This window comes from Pelodiscus sinensis, chromosome 24 (genome assembly GCF_052426305.1).
Source record: "Pelodiscus sinensis isolate ZL-2025 chromosome 24, ASM5242630v1, whole genome shotgun sequence".
NCBI classification, from domain to species: Eukaryota; Metazoa; Chordata; order Testudines; family Trionychidae; genus Pelodiscus; species Pelodiscus sinensis.
The window spans coordinates 15,989,888-16,010,027 of NC_143075.1; the positions used below are offsets into that span (position 1 = coordinate 15,989,888).

Here is a 20,140-nt window from a genome sequence, read left to right on the forward strand (position 1 = left end):
ATGCAGCAGCCTCTGCTGTGCTCTGCTGCTGCTCCATGTTGACCTCATTGGCTTCAGTCTCTGGTGCAGGGGTTGGTGGGTTTTACTCCGTGGCTGGTCGCTCTGCTTCTTTGCAGTGATGGGAAGCAGACAGCCCCCTTGTGGGCTGGATTGGGAAATGGTGGCGGAGCATCTAACCTGTAGCCTAATATGAGTATGGATGACCATCCCATCCATAAACATGGTGCCTGGGGGACTGAACTGTCCTATGGACAGGATGGATCTGCACATACCTCCCATGGGCCACAGGGATGTGCTGGTAGTGGTTCATAGCTAGCAGCTAGAAGCTCTAGCCCTGCTGCACTATCAATAGTGATGGTGGAGGCTCCTTGAGAGCGGGGGGGGGGGGGGGGGAGATTTTAATCGCCCAGGGCAGCAGGTGGGGCTGGAGAATGCATGCCGGGGTAGTGCAGGGGTCAGTGGGGGGGGAGGGGAATTGTGGAGACACTCCTCTTCAGACTCTGTATGAGAGGGTGCCCGTTGGCCTGCTATGAGGATTTGGGGACTGGCATTAGCTCTAAAATCAATTGAGTTGAGACCCCTGGTTTAGGAGTTTGAGATTATTTAAAAGGGCTATTTATAAAATGAAAAATACACACGTCTGAATTTATATATCAGTTTGTATTAAAATGACCATTTTCTGTACACTTCTGATAATGGCAAAAATACAATACAGTACATAATGCAACAAATTTAAGAAAAAGAAATCCTATGTAATTTAATACATACTGCAGCATTTCATGTATTTACAAAGGGCTAAATGGGTTCTCAGCAGAACAATACAATAACAGGTCTAACCCAAACAGTAGTTGGCAAATTCCTAGCACAGGATTTTGCAGGCGAAATGCCTATGGGGTGGTGTTACTGAGTGTTCTCCTCTTACATGTTTCTATCACATGGTCTGTTGTCTTCAGTTTTTCGGGGAATGATTTCGTTTTGGGTCCAGGCTGTGAGACAGAAAGATTAAAAATGGTTCTTAGATGGGACAACATTGTGGAGTACAATGTGAGCCTGAACTTTCCTGTCTTTCTCATGCTCATAAGTGTTCATCACATCAGTCTTATGCAATCAATGCAGCTTTAAACCAACCGGTAAACTTGCTAGTATAGACTGCTAGCGTGTACCAGGCAGCAGTAAAAGCAGGTGCAGTGGTGCAAATGTACACAATGCCTGCACCGCGTTGGTGCGGCTCACAGATGGCCAGCCTGGATGAGACACGCCCCAGTTTAGCGTATGGAAGCTGCTGCGTATCCAACACTTAAGAAAACTGCTTACAATGCCAAACTATGACTCTCAGAACCAAACTTTAAGCGCCATTTTTAACAATTCATTTTAATCCTTGGAACAATGAGCTATCGAGAGAGCTGGGTTAAACCACACTAGCAAAGAAATGCTGGGCTGAAAGGGACTTCAAGAAGTTATCAAGTCCAGACTCCAGCCCCTGCGTTGTAAACCTGCTAGACCAGTGTTTCGTAACGTGTTCTGTGAAATCACTTTCAGAAACACATTAACTAGCTGCCCCGGTTTGTTTATTTACTGGCACTGCAGCCAAGGAGCCTCATGGCTTCCATTGGCTCCAGTTCGTCCTTTGCAGTCAAGGGGAGTCGTGGGGAGCGGTGGCCCAGCCCACGCCGCTTCCCGCGGCTCCCTTTGGCTGCAAAGGACGAAACGGAGCCAATGGGAGCCGCGAGGCTCCGTGGCCATGGAGCCAGTGAATAAATAAATTGGGGCAGCTAGTTAATGTGTTTCTGAAAGTGATTTCACAGAACACGTTACGAAACACTGTGCTAGACCATCCCTGACAGGTGTTTGTCCAACCTGATCTTAAAAACCTCCAATCATGAGGACTCCACAACTTCTCTTGGAAGCCTATTCCAGAGCTTAACTACTCTGACAGTTATAAAGTTTGGCCCTAATATCTAATTTAGCCATCCTGGCTGCAGATTAAGCCCATTACTTCTTGTCCTGCTTTCACTGGACACGAAGAACAACTGATCACCATCTGTTTCACAACAGCCCTTAATAGAGTCAAAGCTTGTTATCAGGTTCCTCCTCAGTCTTCTTTTCTCAGGACTAAACTTGACCACTTTAATCGTTCTGCAAAGGTTGGGTTTTCTACATCATTTATCATTTTTGTTGCTCTCCTCTGGGCTCTCTCCTGATTTGTCCACATCTTTCCTCAAGTGTGGTGCCCTGAATTGGACACAGCATTCCCACGCCTCATCAGAGAGGGGACAATTATCTTCTGTCCTTTGACACGCCATGAGCAGCCCCACACAGCTCTGCCATTGCACTTTAATCTCGATGACCTATACTCCTGTTTATTGCAGTGCTGAGACTGTAGGAGAATGCCAGTCCCACTGCATGCTGCTAACTTGTCTTTGGTGACCTCCTCAAATGCCAACTAGACTGCAGTCTGAACGGCCTGGATACTGGGGCACGACTTTATAAGATGATCCAGGTGATTGTACAGAGCCAAAGGAAGTAGGAGAGAGGGAGGTGAAGTATTTTAGAAATATTTTCTTCACTATTGTCACCACTTCCTTTTCGTGAACACACTGCACGTGACTATCAGTTGGAATCCCTTTCCCTGCTTCTTCACTCTCTTCTCTCTCTCCTGAATAAGCTCTGCTCATTTAGGTCCTGGTTTTCCTTCCAGGTGCAATTGGTCTGAAAATCAGTACACCCAACTGCAAGTTCTTTTCTCAGGAGTGTGATTAGGAGGTTAGGACAATCCCTGCATCACTCATCACCTCTCCTCTAACCAGTGTCACTGTGCCATTTTTCATCATTAATGCTGTAATTACTAATCTTATGCCCAGTACTTCTCTCCCTTGGTGGTACGGCGTTTAAACCCTCTTGAACTCCTAGTAGCTGACGTCTGCTGCCTCTCTCCTGTCAGCTCTCATTCTCATTTCCTCAAGGAAGTTAATCAGATTTGTTATGCGTGACTTACCCTTTATAATCCTTACTATCTGATCTAGGGAATGTGGTGCTGGATCCTACTTTTTGAAACATCTGCTTGTTAGTACAGATAAAATGTACTAGCTTCTTTTCCTCCCCCCACAGGAGACTGCTAGATATTATTTGTGCAACACCACAAGCTTACATGGAGCTGTATAGTAACTAAACAATAATCAACAAATCACAAAGAAATTATCTTGTTCCATCCGCATGGACTGCCTAGGAAATGTTAACGATTTCAGTGAGCTGTGGAGAGAAGGTGGGTGTAGATCAGTAAAGAAGATTACCAGTTACTGGTTCATAGCCCTGCCTTGAGATACCCTCCATATATCCTTGCCCTAGGCGAACTAAAACCAGTGTCCCACAGTGAAAGGAGGGTGATTGTGAGGGTGCAGTCTGTGACGACAAATTCTGAGGCCTGCCAATCCCAAGCATTCAAAAATCATGAGTCAGGCTCCTATACTGAGGCCATTGTCTTAAAGAAATCATGAGAACTGAAAAGATAATACACTTTCGGTTCTTTTTATTCTTTGGCCTTCGAAATTTTGAGCCTTTGGGGATCATGTTTTAAGGCTTTTCTCTGTCACTATGAGGGCCAGAGATTTTTTTTTTTTTTTTTAATAAAAATGAATGCTGAAAATCTCAGGTAATCAAATGACTCCAGGAGATGGATCTTTAAAACAAATTACAAATATAATAAAAGTTCTAAAGCACCACTTATCAGAGTGATTCCCCTCTAGGGTATATCAACATCATAATATTTCCTACCTGACAAAAAGTAAAATATAATACCTTATGTTCAATGTTTGCTCAATTTTTTCCATCCATGTGCAGAACACATTTTGTTATGTGCACCAAGGCATGTGCAAATGTGCACTGCCAACAGAAACATATGCTGCTGGCTGTGGGCAATCTGGGCACACTGCTAATCAGCGGGGTGGCATTTGACCCTCTCCTAAGTGGCCGCCCAGGTGTTCAGCTTACAGGGAACACTGCTTATGTTTATAGATGCTTAAAGCAAATGGTGTGGCCACATCCACAACAGAAAGATCATCGAACCCCTCTAGACAAGGTATTTTCATAAGAACACAGCAGATGTTTCACAATTCTGTTTCAAGTAGAGATATGGGGACCTCTAGATTCCGTAAATGGAGTGTGATTTACAAATGAACCCCCTCGGCCTCAGAGAAGGTAGATCATGATTCAAGAATGTCTCCTACAGAAGTGGAGGATGCGATTTTTTTTAAAGGGCCTAAGCAAAATAAATCTCATTTGGCTATTAGTGGGACACAAGCACTTTTGAAATCTTTATCCAGGTTCTATAAAAGGAGAGTTATAGTCAATGGGTTAATTAAGCACAGAATGTATGAGTCAGAGCATAGGTTAATTAAGGTGATTCAATACATGCTCCCCCATTCTTTGGCAGCCTCTCCCAGTTTCCCCCCAGGCTCCTGCTGTGTGCATTTTCTCCCCGGCACAATTCATTTCTGCTTCCCTCCTGCTGTCACAGCATTGGCTTTCCCCTACTTCGCTATAGTCTGTTGGTTGGAACGAGGGACTGGAAATCAGGAGAGACAGTCTGTTCCTGCTTCAGGCTGGCTAGATGATCTGGAATGAGTTAACCTCTCTGTGCCTCAGTTTTCCAGTCTGTATAATAGGGTTTCTACTTTGAGTTCTTTGTATCACTGTCATTAATGTTACTATTGCCTTATTCACAGTTCTCCATTGATATTGCTGGGCCAGTTCAGTCTTTTCATTCACGGGTGTTATAACACAGAAATGAATTATTAGATGGACTAAAGTCCATACTTTATAAGTCAGGCAAAATGATTATACTGATCTTGCTACTATGAGCAAATGTTCAGACATATTCATACCTTCCTGGCTCTGTCTTTTTGTGAACAGACGCAACACGATGACAACTTTTCACTTCTCTTCTCCAGTTCCTCTAAATGGCTCTGGGTGGAAATACCAGTAAAATAACATCCTACTGCAAATCTTGCCTTGGACATCCTATCGAAAATATAGCTGAGACACATCAGAACTAAATATGACTCCCAGTTTGATAAAACTGGCAAAGTGGACTTAGTTACTCACATACCCCATAGCCAACATCAAGCTGCAATGAAAAAAGCAGCTAACTGCTGACAGTTATAGTTTCATCTTAATATTTCCTTCAAATGTGAATTGTCTTTGCTTGTACCCCACATGCACTTCACCCTTCTAAGGGACATTTGGATGAAGACCCAACGCATCAACTAAACATGAAGGTCTGGATACAACCACTTAGCCCTTTTAGAGCTATAGAGCTCCAAGCTCATTATACTACACAAATGGATTAGAGAAATCAAGGGAAAAATAGAAAGTACATTACTATTTTTGACAGCTAGTTCTATTCTTGGATACACACTAAGGTGATAGGCACCTGGGGCACCTGGCATTGGCCATTGTCGGAAGACAGGATACAGAGCTAGATAGACCATTGATTTGACCCAGTATGGCCATTCTTATGCCATAAAAAGACACACAGGGGCCCTTCCTACTTGCTGTTTGTGATTAGCTCCCTCCCACCTCCACACCCCAAGACAAAACTTGCAGCATCTTGTTCCCTGGCATTGGATTGCAGCGTGGGGTCTCAGACTCTGCAGTGAGCACTCTCCTCTTTCATCTGTGTCTGCCTTACTGATGCTGTTTCCAAGCAGCACCTATCCAAAGTCAGCCTGCCAAACATTTAGGTTACTGTCCCACACACAGTGGGAGAAGAGGATGGTTAGTTACCAGGTTCATGGAAACCCTGTCATGACTTTTGTTCCTTGATCATTACCTTTTGCAATTTAATGGCTCTGTTCAACCTTTTCTCCTGATTCAGCTGGGACTGTGTCCTCTCTAGAGCCTCTTTCAGCAGAGCATTCTCTTCTGCTTCTCTATAGACTTCATCTTCCAGTTTAGTCATCTCAGCCTGATACGTTTGCAAAGCCAGCTTATTCGCCCTGTACAAAACAGAAGAGGGAAAGTTCTTCAGGCTTTATTCTCATTTGCACAACAGCTCCTTGATACATCTCGGGAAGTGTAAGGGGCCTTAAAGAGAGAGGATAAATTACATTTTCATCCACTTTAAGACTCCTTTACACTACCAGAGGCATGGAAAAGGCCTTTGTACAAATGAGAAGCAGCCCCTTTGTTTTTTCCTGTGAAATGCTGAAAATATTTTAACAAGGACATCCAACAAAAAAGTATGCTTAATCCATGATAAACCGCTTTCTTCAGGGTGGACGTCTCTGCTGAAAGAAGTGGCTAAGGATAGGGAATCTATTCATTGGTTTTCTTATTGAAACAAAAATGCTTTTTCATATCCTCAAGCAAGGGGGTAACATCATCCCACAGATAACCTACTGAGTGTGTTTGCTGGGAATATTGAGATGTTTTCCTGCAAAGTACAGGCGTGAAAGGATAGCACATTCAAAGCATTTGGGGTGTACACTTGTGAACACTAGGCGAAGACTCAGTAGGGGCTAACTGGAGTTCCTTCCTTCAGAATTATGTTGAAAATACCTGCACATCTCAGGAAATTTTGTAGATTTCAAAGTTTAAAAATCCTTTAAAAAGCATAAAAAAGTAACCGTGTAACTGTTAAAAATCCTAGCGGTTATACGCACTGCAGGGTCTGCAGTATAAGTGCGGAACAGCAGCCAGCCCCCGGGAGTGGGGCCAGCAGCTGTAGTCGGCTCCCGGTACACAACGGCTCCGACTGCCAGCCCCGCTCCCAGGGAGCTGGCAGTGCTGGGACTCAGCAGCATAAACTTTATACTGCAGAGCCTGCAGTATGTGTAACTACTAAGAATTTGAATGGTTACATGGTTATTTTTTTAAAAATGTTTCCTTGCATTTATAATGGGAATTTCTTCATAGGCAGGAAAATAAATTCAACCTTCCCTTCAATTTCAGGGTGGAATTTTAAACCAGTGATTCCAATGAGTCTCATCCAACACTACAGTATTTTTGGCTTCATTTCCCAAATTGTTTGGACATTTTTCTTGGGCAAGATGAACAGCACATGTGATACATATGATTAAACAGAACAATACTGCCATGGATTCTCCAAAGAATCATCTAAATAATTAAAAGCTAAATAATGTTTCCTGGTATATCTGTTACTAATAATATACCTCAAACAGGAAAAACAGACCAGAATAATGGTGGCCTAGAAGCAGCAGCAGAAGTCTCTCAGCTCATACTGCAAATCCTTAGACATCACTTTCATTTGTAGGATCCTATTTTCAAAGTTCAGTTTCTTTGGCAAGTAGTTACATGAGCAGCTCTAAACTTGGAATTCAAATGGGCACTGGGATGCTTACAATGAATGTCTAAGTTCTGACAGGGGCTCAGAATTTGTATGTCCTATTAAGATATCCATTTTTAAAAACTGAGCATACAGTTTCCATATATATAGCTTGTAATGGACAATCCTAATAACATACAGGTATTTAATATGATAATAGACATTGCGCAATCCTGTATGGTTAGTTTATACATAGAATTTTTCATTTATTTTGTTGGTCAGCTTGATGTGGCCTTTGAAGATACCATTTAGAGATACCATTTTAGAGCACTATCAAGTTGAAAGCGGGCATTTCCTAGCTTACACCAGCTTTATTTCCATGTAATAGCTTAGTGAATGTTTTTATAGAAACACAAACATTAAAACTGTAATTGTAAATGTGCTCCTTTCACTACATTTCTCACAAATTTGTGTCATCGTTTTGGGTCTTTTTGCTAAAACAGCTGTATCCACCATTCTGACTCTTAGTAAACAGTGTGTGTGTTTTCTCTACCTGAGTTGTCCAAAGTCTGACTCATACGCTTTCAATAATTCTTCTTTCCTTTCTAGCCGACTCTTGAGTTTACAGATCTTATCATACAGCAGATCAAGGTCCTTCTGTCGTTGCATTCCTACTTTTTCTCTCTCATCCTGCGAAAGATGCTTAACAGACTGAACTCTTGTCAGCTCCCTCACATTCATCAGTTTTCCAAGAGCATGAATTAAGTTGTGATACTGCAGGAAGAGGAGAGTGTGAATTATTTACTAGGTGTGCTGACTCCTAATTAAAAAAATATCACACCGCTCAACCCATCTGCTTTCATTCTGCTTCAGTATAAAGGATTAAAAGGTATCACATAAATGATGGTGTGAAAGCCTCTTCATTTTAATTTAAATTTAAATTATTTCCCCCTTGGTCTCTTTGTGTGTTCCTACGGAATCTAGCAGAACAATAATATACCAAATATGTACATTCATTCACAATGTTAAACATTATTCACATTAGATAAATTAATCTGACAGTGAAGCAGTTAAGCTCACAACTGGATCAGTATCCAATGATTCTAAAGCCACTATTTCCTGAATTGTCTTACTGCCGGCGTAGCAGAGACTCAAGGACTAGAAACCTTGGAGTTCGGATGTAGTGTTGTTTCCAGGAAGTAGAAACCAGGATGAAATGTCCTTTCTGGGTTTAAAATAGGGAGATTTTATTTACAGTGCTTCGATGATGATCAGCACATTTTAAAAAGAGGAGATAAACAACACGCAGTAATTGGGTATAAATAGAAACAAGATGAATCAGCGTATTGACCGTGTCCTAGGGCAGTGGCTCTTAGCAGAGGCTCACAAACCCATTACTGGGGCTGCAGGGTCAGGTAGAAACATTCTCAGACCCGAACTGTGGGCACGTAAGTGGAGAGGTGTCACTCAACCTCTTTTTGAAGTGGAAAGACTGCAAAGTCTCTGACAAAGGTGAAACATTCAGACAAGGGGCAGGGTATAAAGGCCTAGAGACTGATATATAGGATATAGGCATATAGCAAAAGCTCCTTCCAGCGGGATACAGCATGAGAATTGATCCTGTTGTTGTCACGGATTTTTGGTTCCATCTTCCACTTCCAGTCAGTTAGACTGGGAATCTCAGCCATTTATTCGCATAGAGCTAAGGTATAGGCAGAGCAGTTCTGAGGGAGGAATCCTAGGAGCAGCTAAGCTTGGAGAGAAGACCTGAACTAAACATTGTTAAATTGCCAAACCTCAGAAAAGGGCTGAGTATTTGGCTTTACATAGTGTCTGTGTTTAGAGAAGGTTAAGCATTGCGCTTGCTCCCAACCCATATAAATACATTTTATAAATCCCCATGTCCCAGGCAATTTATTGCTATTAGCCACCACTCTTACATATACTCTCCTCTTCTAAGGAAAAGCATATTCCAGTACATAACCACAACAGTAAGCTATCACTCGATAGAAGAAGCCCATTAGATGGAGAATAGTCTAGCTACATTAATCATTTGGGCCTTATTTTAATGCCAGGCTAAGGAGACATTGAAAGATCTAAGGTCTTTTAAGGGAACTTTTTTTTTTATTTAAGTTAAAATTGAAGGGAAAAGAAACACATGCCAATGGGAGCTGCCCAGACCGTATATTTCCCTGGCAGCTAACGGGTTTCATCATTCCTGCAGATAATGAATTCACACTCTTGAGAAATACACCCAAGTCCCAGAGTATCTGGAAACTGATCACTATTTCTGAAACTGATTTTAAAAGCACTCACAATATACAATTCCTGACAATAACTGTACCTTGTCTTTTATTTACCTACCATCTTCTCACTGAGGTCTAAAGCCTCAGACGTTTCCAACTTTGCTGTCTTCTCTAAGGCTACATTTGAATATGTGTGGGGACAACGGGACGGAAGCTGAAATAGACAGTAAGGAGATCCATTACTCTACTCTTAAACCAAATCCTTTTCTCCCACCCACTGAAAACAAAGAAAACAACCTCAACAAACCAAAGCTGTGCTGCAAAAATACCCACCACTATCAAAACAAAAAACAGGACTATGTAGTACTTTAAAGACTAACAAGATGGTTTATTAGGTGATGAGCTTTCATGGGCCAGACCCACTTCCTACATAGTCCTGTTTTTTGTTTCAGCTACACCAGACTAACACAGCTACATTTCTATCACTACGCCACTATCAAAGTGTGCCATTTCAGGCTGTCATAAGGCCCATTATGTTGTGCAAATTACAGTATGGAATCTGAACAAAGGGTCTGTTGGCAAATAACTGTTTACACTAGATAACATATTAATCACGCCTAATTGCTGGTTAACCATACCTCTTTCTTCTTTATCCATCCTCAAAGGGACAACCCTTCCACATGAAGCTTTCTACCTGCTTTTAATTAGGATCCACCTCTGGCTCAGTGGTTGCTGGACGTTGCTGATATACGTATGTGAGCTGTTTTTATTTTTTCCTGCTAGCACACATTTCTCTTTAGCTAGAGCTTGTCCATATTACTATTGATTTTTTAAGATAGAAAATGATTTAAAAATCTATGACGTGAGCACCAAAGCATTCGCTTCCACTTAAACACCACTTGGTTTCACCATTTGGCTTCTCTGTTTTTTTTTTCTTTTGGTTTGTTTTTACAATTATTCACACTATCAGGGGAATTCCACACATTTTGCTGCCTTTTTGAATGGTTCACTGCTTAAAGGCAGATAGTAAGATGGACCCACAGTGGGATCTATTTGATGGGGTAAATCAGCACTGTTCTACTGAAGTAAAAAATATTGAGAACTGGATGTTCAAATCTCCTATGCAGCTTTGAAAATCTCACCTAAAAGTGTTAACTGAACATTCACTGAGTAATGCTGAGTTAAAGGAAAGAGATACTGGAAAAGTTCTATATAGATATAGTTACAGGAAGTCACTTTTTATAAAGACAGCTGACTTCAAGGACTGTACTAAAAAGTCAGACAAAAAGGAACATTTATCTGTAGCTTTTTTATTGCACTGTAATGATGTTCCTATGTATTCTAATGAAACCATAATTAATATAATATATAAAATTCTGTTTACCTTGACCTCCACTTTTTTCACTGATGATGGCACACGTTCCTTTTCTATGCCTATTTTCTGAGTTATTTTCTCAGATAGGTCTTTCTTTAGCACTATAAGTGACTCAGGAACCTTCTCTGTCATAGCTACGGGAACAAGAAACCCCCCACGCAGAGTTGTTACATTGTCACATGTAAGTTGTAATGAGCTTACTAAAAGCACACTGTTTGAATAATAGTTCTCAAAATCTCTAGCAAAATTTTCCTGTAAAAATATAAATACAAAATGGGTAACACATGCAATGTATTTATAATAAAAATCAGAAAGAGAACCCATAATTAATCTAATAATCAGATGCTGTACTCAAAGTTTGAAATGTAGGGATTGCACTGGAAATTACTATTCTAGGCCCGGAATGTTATTGGGATTATATTTATCTTCAGTAGTTTTCTGAAGATGTCTACATTCTGGACAGAGAATGAGGCTACACTTGGAGCTAGGGGTGAGATCCCAGCTAGACATACTCACACTAGGGATATGTCTAAGCTACATCCCTGTTTCAAAAGACGGACGTAAATTAGGCAGATCGAAAGTGCAAATGAAGCGGGGATTTAAATATCCCACGCCTCATTTGCATAATTGCCTCACAGCGGTCTTTCGAAAAAGGGTATTTTTAAAGTGAAACTGCCATCTCAATTGGTGTTTCTTAAACTGTGTGCCGTGGCACACCAGTGTGCTGTGGAGAACAACAGAGTTCAAAATGGCCCTTCAAGGGGCAGGTGACCTTTTTTTTGGTCAATAACTTTCCCTCGAACCCTTTTGTTTTTTTCTTCTCAACAAGAAATCCTCATTTAAAAAAAAAATTGTTTGGTGTTCCTCGGTCTTAAAAAGTTTAAGAAACACTGGTCTAGATGCAGTTCTTTTGAAAAAAAACCCCTCTTTTTCGAAAGATCCTGTACTTCTCACTGAGGAGGGGTTTTTTTTCTGAAAGAACCACGTCTAGATGGCAGTTTCACTTACAAAATATCCTTTTTCGAAAGATCGCTGTGATGTGATTATGCAAATGAAGCGTGGGATATTTAAATCCCCACTTCATTTGCACTTTCGATCTGCCTAATTTACATCCTTGCTTTGAATGAGGGCTGTAGTTTAGACATACCCTAGCTCTCATCAAGCTAGCGCACTACAAATAAGAGTGTCGCTGGAGTAGCACAAACAGCAGTGGCACAAGCTAGCTGAGCTAAGTATGTACTCAAGGGATTCAGGCAGGTTTGTACTCAGCATAGGCTAGACATGCAGCTGCTGCTCACGCTACTACAGCTACACTACTATTTGTGGCATGTTAGCTGGATGACAGCTAGCATGAGTATGTTAATGCGGGCTGGGAATCACTGCCTAGCTTCAAATGTAGACATAGAGAGGACAATTTAAATAAAACTAAATTAAGACAGAAAAGGAACCTTACAGCAAAAATACATTGAACTTCTTACTGTACTAACATTGCTCACAAAGCCAAATGTGTTGGTATAAGCAGGCAGAACTACGGACTTAAGTGGAGTCGCATCTGCTTCTATCAGGATTAGCTGTGTCCCATGATCTTTAGATATCTAGTCAGACCTCTGCTCAGGTCTAAGTGTGCATCTACACTGCAGGGCTTAACTCAAAATAATCTGCCCAAACTGAGCTACGTCAATTGCGCAGCTTATTTCGAAATAGAGAGCGTCTACACAGCACTTATTTCCAAATAGAGCACTCTTCCTCTGACTTCCTTTATTCCTCGTACAATGAAGGTTAAAGGAATCAGAATAAGAAGTCCTCCAGCTTGACAGTATTTTGACACTATTTCGAAATAACTGCCAGCTGTGTAGACACGGACTAAGTTATTTCAGAATAGTGTTGCAGTGTAGATGTACCCTGAATGTTAAAATACAGTGAATAGCGATTAAAGAATCCTTTTTGTGGATTAATTTTGCTGACCTCTGAGCAGAATATAGCTCCGTCCTATGTAGCTAGTTACATACACTTGAGTGTCCATGAATGATATACCATGTGTGTCAGTTATCATTTGATTATGGACCTGGTTTTACAGAAGTGTAAATCCAGTGAACTCTATGGAGTTACACTGGTGAAAACAAGAGCAGAGGCTGGCCATACAAGGGCAATGGTTGCAGTGTAGAGTAGTTGGCTTTCCTAGCTTTAAACATTGGACTGGTGTAGGCCCCACATTTGCAGAGCAGCTAAGTGTTCCCATTCTGTGGCATAGGACTACTCATGTGCTTAATGTTTAGCAGGTGGGTAAGTCTTGGAGGGACTGGCGACTTAGGGTATGTCTACATTAGCCCCCCTAGTTCGAACTAGGAAGGCTAATGTAGGCAATCGAAGTTGCAAATGAAGCCTGGGATTTATATATCCCGGGCTTTATTTGCATGTTCCTGTCCGGTCACCATTTTGAAATCCCACTAGTCTGAAGTAACTGCCCGTGGCTACACGTGGCAGTGAAACGGGAATTCGAACTAAGTCCTTAGTTCGAATTAACTGTTACTCCTCATGGAACTTCGAATGCCTACATTAGCCTCCCTAGTTCGAACTAGGGAGCTAGTGTAGACGTACCCTTAATCATGAAATACTATGAACATTTAGTCCCACCATCACATATTTGATTTCTTTCGCTGTTGTACAAGGGTCCAGATAACTTTAAATTATATTCAACACATACACAGTTACTCAGAAATGTTCTCACAGAAGAACTGTGGGTGTGCTGTGTAGAGGAGCTGGCAGCTCACTGGGCCCCAGGAAGTTGCCCCTCCCAGCCTGGTGCTGGACTTACTTAAAGACTGAGATTTTTCCAGGGTCTTGATTCTCTCTCGGAGCTCAGTCAGTGCGTCTTTTTGGCGCTGAATGATCTCCTCGTGTCTGAGGCCCTTACATTTAGCTCCTAGGTCAGCCAAGTCCAAAGTCTGCTTCTGAAATCAGAAACCCAGCCAAACAATCCTTGATTATGTTACAAATTACTGTGCTCTGCACAAACGATCGCCATGTAACTCTTGAATAACTGCCATCTCGTCATCGTGGTTCAAAATAAACACAGACAAGCAGGTGCTTGCCCCTAAAATTCTGCAGCTTTCCTTAAAACTATTACCCCACTTGCAATATTTGTGATTCTGATCTCGCCAGCTAGAAGTCATGTGCTAGTCACCTTAGGTGTTTTGAGGTTCAAACACTAGTTGGTACGGGAAACGTAGCCCTCTCTGCAGGTTTTAGAGACCAGGAGTTAAAACAGGAGCAGTCAGCTAGCAATGCTGCTACATAACACATTGGAGAATGTTTATGATAGGTCCCCCTCTGTATCAATCCACAAAGGCAGGCCTGCCAACTGAGGTGTGGGGACAAAGAAGACAATTGCTGAGGGGCCCAAGTGATGTAAAAGGGCCCTGGTCCCCCCAGCCGCCGCTGGTGGTGGCACAGCAGGACAAAGATTCCAGGAAGCAGCAGCCAGCACAGTCCCTATGGCTCCTGGGGGGCTCTTCAAGTGCTACCCCCGACTTGAGCACCTACGCTGCAGCTCCCATTGGAAGGGAACTGTGACCAATAGGAGCTGCAAGGGGTATGCCGGTCACTTTTGGGAACCACCCAAAATAAGTACCAACCCCCTGACTCCCTCCCACACCCCAATCCCCTCCCCCAGCCGAGCTTGCTCTGGGCACCCCAATTCCCTCTCAGAGCCCACACCCTGCAGCCCCTGTACTTAAATTTCCTATCAAATCCTGCACCCTGTACCCCTTCCTGCACCCAAACTCCCGCCCAGAACCTAAACCCAACACCCTTTCCCACATCCAAACTCCCTCACCCCTTCCTGCCTCCAAACTCCCTCCCCACGCTTTCATCCCACACCTTCTCCCACACCCCAACCTTCTGCCCTAGCCGGGTGAAAGTGAGTGAGAGCGAGCGACAGAGAGAGGTGAGCTGAGTGGGGTGGGGCCTTGGAGAAGGGGCGGGGCCTCAGGGAAGGGGCAGGACAAGGATCTCTGGGTTACATAGTTGGCAACCCTAGCAGGTTCTATTCCTGGCTGTCCTGGAATCGAACCCAGTAACACAGCCGGCAGCTTGTGGACACCATCCAGTGCAGGCAGAGAACCGCCCAAATGTCAGGCGGACCACATCCGCACGGGCATGGCTTGTGCATGCTTGGGGCCCCATTAACTATTCTGTTCTGAGGCCCGGAATTGCTGTTGGTGGGCCTGCACAAAGGACAGGAGTTGTTACAGCTCCTAGCTGCAAAGCTTTGGCTCTTCAGTTCAAATTGTTATAGCTCATGCTTTTTAGCTGTCTCTGGTTCAGCACCCGGTATGTCAACCAAGATGGCAGCCGCCATACCTCCGGGCAGCTAATCTGGCATTGGTCTGAAAATGTAAATTGACTGTAAAGTCAGCTTTTTCAACCTCTTTCAACAGAGGTTTAAATTAAGGCACAGCTCTCTTCAATTATTTTTATTCTTGTCTTCTCAAGATACTACATTAATGTGTTTATTGTAGGGATGTAAAAGTGTAGTCGATTAACAGATAAGCAAAAGCTTATAGGTTAATGCTATAGACTACACGCATTTCTCCCCACCCTCCAAGTACATTTTTTAGCAGGCTGGCCAGTAACCTGGCTCAGTCCTAGCTTGCAATGGGTCTAGGAGCTACTTCTGCTGAGGCTCTGCATTTCAAGTGCGTGAGGAGCTAGGCTGGCAGGCAGCCCGGCTTGGTTTTGGCTCATGCTGGGTCCAGGAGCACAGCCCCTCTTCTCCTCCTCCTCCTCCCCTTGAAATCTGTTTGCAGTTTTGACAGTAGTACGAACAGCACTTCAATACAAAGCAGGAAAACAGTGACTATTTTCTCCTTATTCACAGAAGTATCTTATACTGCATGTTAGACCTGGTCTAACAGGAACAAACTGGAATGTACTGTGGGAGAGTATGGCATCTTTTTTCCAAGCTGCTTTACACAATCTAATTGGCAATTATAACAGCACTTAGCACTTTCAACACTTCACACTTGCAAAACGCTGTACAAACATTATCAAGTAATCATCACAAAGTGCTGGTGCAGTATGTAAGAACTGGTAGCCTGAGCTTTCAGATGGGGAAATAAGAGCAGCTATGGCCAAAATATTTCAGAAATTGCTAATGATTCTGAGTGCCTCAATTTTTGAGTATCTGACTGGGGACACAGTGGGCCTGGACTTCCCCAAGTGCAGAGTATTGACAACCCCCATTAAAGTTTAAAAGAAGCAACTGGCATAGACACTGACTCCGTCTGTGCTCTGAGGCTGGAGCATCCGGGGGGCGGGGAAATTAATGGGTGAGGCACACCCACCCGCGCCAAGCTACCCGCCCACCTCTGCTCCTCTCTCCGCTGGCCCCATTGACCTACTCCTGCTCCCCACTCTCCTAGCGCTTCTGAAGTGCCGCAAACAACTGAGGGGGGAAGGAGTAGGGATGGAGGCTTGGGGCAACAGGTGGAGAGGCGAAGCAGGAGTGAGGGTTGAATGGGGCAGGGTGGGGATGAAGCTCTGGTGAGTTGATAGGCAGTAGGTTTAAAACAAACAAAAAGAAGTTTTTCTTCACTCAGCACACAGCCAACCCGTGGAACTCCTTGCCAGAGGATGTGGTGAAAGCTAGGACTTTAACATGCTTAAAAAAGAGCCAGATAGATTCATGGAGGTTAGGTCCATCAATGGCCATTAGCCAGGATGAATAGGAATGGTGTCCCTAGCCTCTGTTTCTCTGGAAATGGGTGACAGGGGAGGGATCATGTGAGGATTACCTGTTTTGTTCCCTCCCTCTGGGTCATCTGGTATTGGCCACTGTCGGCAATGTCGGTATTGGCCAGTGTGGCTGTTCTTATGTTATGTTGGGGTCAGGAACTTGGAGGAAGGGATGTATTGAGGGCTGGAATGTGGGGGTGTCGAGCACTCCCCATCTGGAGGGGAATCGAGTGCCCGTGGCTACTGGTGCTCAGTAATCCTGAAAATCAGGTCACTTTTAAGAATTTCAGTGTAAGTGATTTGCCAAGTCCAGTGGCTGAACTGGGTAGAGAACTCAAACGTTTCTGACTCAGTCCAGGGCTTAGCCTATAGTCTAACAGTAAATGTACTTCTATGACAAAACCAGGTAAACAAGAACTTGGAAGTCACTTTACCTTAAAATCTTTTACCATTTTCTTTTTTCCACTGATATGGTCAATAAAGCCACCCATCAATACCACTGTAATTGGTATTGCATTAGCACCTGAAGGCCCCAATAACATTTAGCACCTTTTTGTGTTACAAATAATATGAGCACAGAGAAAAATACGTTTGCCCAGAAAAATATGTACCAGTAGTCTAAATTAAGAGATGATGCAGCAAAAGTGGTTAAAGAACAGAGAAGGTGATGGAGTGAGGGAGGAAGTGAAGGAATGACAAGAGTAGCATTATGCAATAGCCTAGGAGAATTAGATGCATAACTCAATGCAGCATAACACAGCACACAGCTACCCGGTGAAACCATTACCATTACAAACCTATATACTAGGACATATCAAGGCAGTGAGCAATTAACCTTTTCCATAACTCTTGTCTGAGACTAAAAATGTTGCTTCCTGGCTCAATACACCTAAAGGCAGGAAGCAAATACAACCCTACACCTCCTCCTCTCACAGCTGCCTAGAGCACCAAATCTGGCACTGATCAATTCAAATCTATGTCAGCAGTCTGATTCTTATCTCCCTACTGTACAGTTTTATGTCATGGACTTCAACAATGTACTTGGTATAAATTATATCAGAATCAGGAGCAGCGTCTAACTGATTAAACAGCAGCCTTTAGTGTATGGTTACCAACTTTCTAACTGCACAAAATCAAACACCCTATACCCACCCATTCCACGAGGCCACATCCCCTGCTCACTACCATGCCCCCTTCTCTCCCCCACATTTTGCTCTAGGATTTCATTATTTAATAACTTTTTATTCTTTATTTTTCAGTTTAGTCTGCTGCATCCTCAGTTTTTTTACTTGTTTTGATTTGGACTCACCTTTTGGATTCTGGCAATTTCATCCTTTGTGGTGGTACTCGCTTGCAAATCTGTTTGTGGCAGCTTCACAAACTCACTTTCTTTTTCTTTTGCTGAATAATTCATCTTTTTCAGTTTTTCTTTGGCATACCTGAAGAGCAGAAAACATTGCTGAAGTGGATGACAGGTGAAGGTGAACAATCAGTTTGCAGAAAACAGCAACATGAATAACTATTAAAGCTTACAAATGCATGGACAGGAATAGATAACTAGTCGTGATTTATCTACCACTCAGTTTGCAATTGCTCTTCGAAAACCTTTATAAGAATGAGATTTCGGCACGGGAAGTTCTTGTAAAGTAAAAAATTACATTTTAAAATGTTTCCAAGGGAAGTAGTGATCTAAATAAAATACAAATTTGACTTTCTGAAGTCAGTGGGGGTTTTGCTGAGCTGTGTAGCTCAGCCTTTGCTATTCTATTGAGGTGGCTTATACCTTAATTCTTCAGCTGAAGTTCTCAGGTCTTTATCCTTCTTGTCCACAAGGTCTGACATCTCAGATAGCTTCTCTCTAAGCATGTTCAGTTCACTCTCTTGGCTTCTAATGAGAATTAGGTTCTGCTCCAGTTCCATTTTTTGTTTTTCACTGAGTTCTCCTGTGCGGAGAGAGGTTTCAATAGTCACTAGCTACCTTAAGTACCTGCTGCTGCCTGTTGCTGGGTGCCTTCCATTCTATCAGAATCAGGAGCTCGCAGAATGCCTCTCTTCCCCCATGCAACATTACGATGGCTGAGATCAATGAAGGTGCTTTTTGTAACAGTCCACAGCTGTGTACAGCAAAGGATCTCTACTGTAGAACTCACTCACTCTGGCAGTCCTTTACTGACCCTAGAAACCCAGTGCCAGGGATATCTTTCACTTCAGCAGTTGTTTGTCTATATATTATTGCTAGCAATGTTCCCTCTAATCTTTTCTATCCACGTGCAGATGTTTTTCCATTTGTGTGCAGCATATATTTTGTTATGTGCACTGAAGCATGTGAAAATGTGCACCACCTGTAGATACAAAAATCTAGCTTTGGGCATTCTGCTAATCAGCTGGGTAGCATTTGAATCTCTCCTGAGCAGCTGTACAAGCACCCAGCTTACAGGGAACATTGATTGCTAGTGCCGTTTTTCTTCTAGACTGGAAAAGTACAGGGATAAGATAAGTTGTACTGTTTATTACTTATAGTTTATATTAATATGTTGTTCATAAGGTAGGTACGTGCACCCATATTTCACTAACAGTAAACTAAATAAATCAGATTTACCCATTTCTAGTTTTAAAACTATTTTTTCAGACTCTGATCCACTATATTCCTTTCTTCCTATGCAGAATACAATAATGAAGCCCCTAAAGGATAAAACATTTCAGAATTCTGGCCCAAATGTTCCAAAGTGACCAGTGATTTTCAATACCCAAACTAAGACATTTTAGAGGGGGCTGACTTTCAGAAGATGGACACTTGGCACTTTCTGAGAACCAGGCCCCCTTAAAGTGCCTCATGTTGAACATCCAAAAATAGAGGCATCCAAAATCACTAGCTACTTTTGAAAATTGTAGTCTATTTTTGCTAAGTCCACAGTGGAATTTACTCAGCCAGCGAGAACAGACAATTTTGCCTTTGCCCAGACCTCAATGAAAATGTTCCAGTGAGAAAATAATATCCATTTTTCACTATCTTGTTTCTCTTTCCATTAACACAAATTCTCTAAGTAGGTTTTTGGGGACGTCATGGCATTATTGTAAATCACATGATATATTTCACAAACCTATCATATCTGACATTCTGGCTCTGGCTTCTGAGAGGTCTCTCTTTAATCCCAAAATGATAGCCTGTTTGGACAGGATTTCCTTCCGAGCAACTGCTAATTCTCCTCTGAAATACATGAAGCAGATAATTGCAAAACCCAATTTAATTTGAAAAATTAATGTTACTTAAAGTGTACAGGTCCTATAGGGTAAGATCATATAAGTATTACACACAAATTATTTATTTTAAATCCTCTAAACCCAGGCACATAGAGTTAGGTATTATTGCCTCTCTCACTTCTCGATTCAAGTCAAATGAGCTGAAATTTTGCAGAATGGATGACAGACAAAATGACATGCTATTTTGCATAGGATCTACTCCAATCAAGGTGGAACACTGTATAACAGTGTCAGGCATGC

The 20,140-nt window shown here is 42.4% G+C and overlaps 1 protein-coding gene across 2 annotated transcripts in view; it reads right to left on the bottom strand.

Moving 5' to 3' along the window:
- Positions 1-648: 648 nt before the first annotated feature.
- Positions 649-20,140, bottom strand: part of FHAD1 (forkhead associated phosphopeptide binding domain 1) — a 71,229-nt gene continuing 51,737 nt past the window's right edge. For both annotated transcript variants that reach the window (XM_089773212.1, XM_089773211.1), the window contains 10 exons: positions 19,741-19,847; positions 18,423-18,582; positions 17,949-18,078; positions 13,719-13,854; positions 10,913-11,037; positions 9,647-9,742; positions 7,836-8,056; positions 5,828-5,993; positions 4,881-4,961; positions 649-986 (listed from right to left, as the gene is read on the bottom strand). In XM_089773212.1, the coding sequence (XP_089629338.1) occupies positions 888-986; positions 4,881-4,961; positions 5,828-5,993; positions 7,836-8,056; positions 9,647-9,742; positions 10,913-11,037; positions 13,719-13,854; positions 17,949-18,078; positions 18,423-18,582; positions 19,741-19,847 (1,321 nt within the window). In that variant the 3' untranslated portion in view covers positions 649-887. The remainder of the gene's footprint in view (positions 987-4,880; positions 4,962-5,827; positions 5,994-7,835; positions 8,057-9,646; positions 9,743-10,912; positions 11,038-13,718; positions 13,855-17,948; positions 18,079-18,422; positions 18,583-19,740; positions 19,848-20,140) is intronic.